This window comes from Apaloderma vittatum, unplaced genomic scaffold (genome assembly GCF_000703405.1).
Source record: "Apaloderma vittatum isolate BGI_N311 unplaced genomic scaffold, ASM70340v1 scaffold17054, whole genome shotgun sequence".
Classification (NCBI taxonomy): domain Eukaryota; kingdom Metazoa; phylum Chordata; class Aves; order Trogoniformes; family Trogonidae; genus Apaloderma; species Apaloderma vittatum.
The window spans coordinates 1-1,038 of NW_009711139.1; the positions used below are offsets into that span (position 1 = coordinate 1).

General features: G+C 47.0%; 1 protein-coding gene across 1 annotated transcript in view; it reads left to right on the plus strand.

Moving 5' to 3' along the window:
* Positions 1 to 63: 63 nt before the first annotated feature.
* The window catches only part of ULK1 (unc-51 like autophagy activating kinase 1), a 76,196-nt gene continuing 75,221 nt past the window's right edge, over positions 64 to 1,038 (plus strand). The window contains 3 exon segments of the mRNA XM_009867557.1: positions 64 to 225; positions 695 to 787; positions 877 to 918. Of these exon segments, the coding sequence (XP_009865859.1) occupies positions 64 to 225; positions 695 to 787; positions 877 to 918 (297 nt within the window).

Sequence of the window (1,038 nt, forward strand, 5' to 3'; positions counted from 1 at the left end):
CAGCGCCGGGCTCCGGGGCGGCTCTGCTGGGGCTGGACGTGTTTATTCTCATTTATTATAACGATGCTGGGCTCTGAGGGCTTTCTGGAGGAGGCAAGTGTTGGTCCCGGCAGGCCCGGGCCCGGTGGCTTCACCCTGTGGCCGGGCTGGTGCTGCCCGCGCCGCAAAACCGGCCCTTCCCGGGAACACAAACCCCGAAACACCCCCGGGCTGGCTGTGAAGGGGGTAGAGGGCTCCTGCTCCGGGTTTATTTGTCGTTGAGGTTTGTTTTGTTTCCCCTCTGTGAAGTTTTGTCCTTCTCCGCTTAGTTTTTCCAAGAGGAGGGGAAATCTCTCCCTGGCAAGTCAAAGGGAAGCAATCCCGCGGTGGATTTTCCATCATTAGGGCTCGGGATAAGCCGTGGCTCCCACAGTGCGTTTATTTCTAGTGATTAAATAAGAGGATAATCATTGTATAAAGCAGTAACAACCCCCAAACCTTGAAGTTTTCTCCTTGGGCTGGCAAGTATGATTTGGGAAAGGGCAAGTCTGAACAAGTGAGGGCCGGGCATGAGGGTATGAGGCGAGAAGCCTGTGCCAGTGCTGCCAGACACTTCTTGCTGTACTATTTGTAATCTGTTAAGAGGCTGCTTATCCTAATGTAAATTAATGGTGAAATTTACATTTATCTTTGAATTTCGTATGCACCCTTTCAGAAACCTGAGCTGGAAGTAGCTGTGAAATGCATTAACAAGAAAAACCTTGCAAAATCTCAAACTCTGCTGGGCAAGGAAATAAAGATACTTAAGGTAAAAGTAGACTGACTTGTTCTGTCCATTCTTTGTTCTCTATGCCCTTTGTTGCTCCTAGCTTATGGTCTTTGTTTTACTTTTTCTAGGAATTGAAACATGAAAACATCGTTGCCTTGTATGACTTCCAGGTAAATACATTCAATTATGGTAAAACGGACTGGATTTGGGAGAGGTTGAATGGAGTTAGTGGAATTTTCGTGTTTAACAGATGTTTTGTAATCAAATGTGTATTCTAGGGGGAAAAGTCT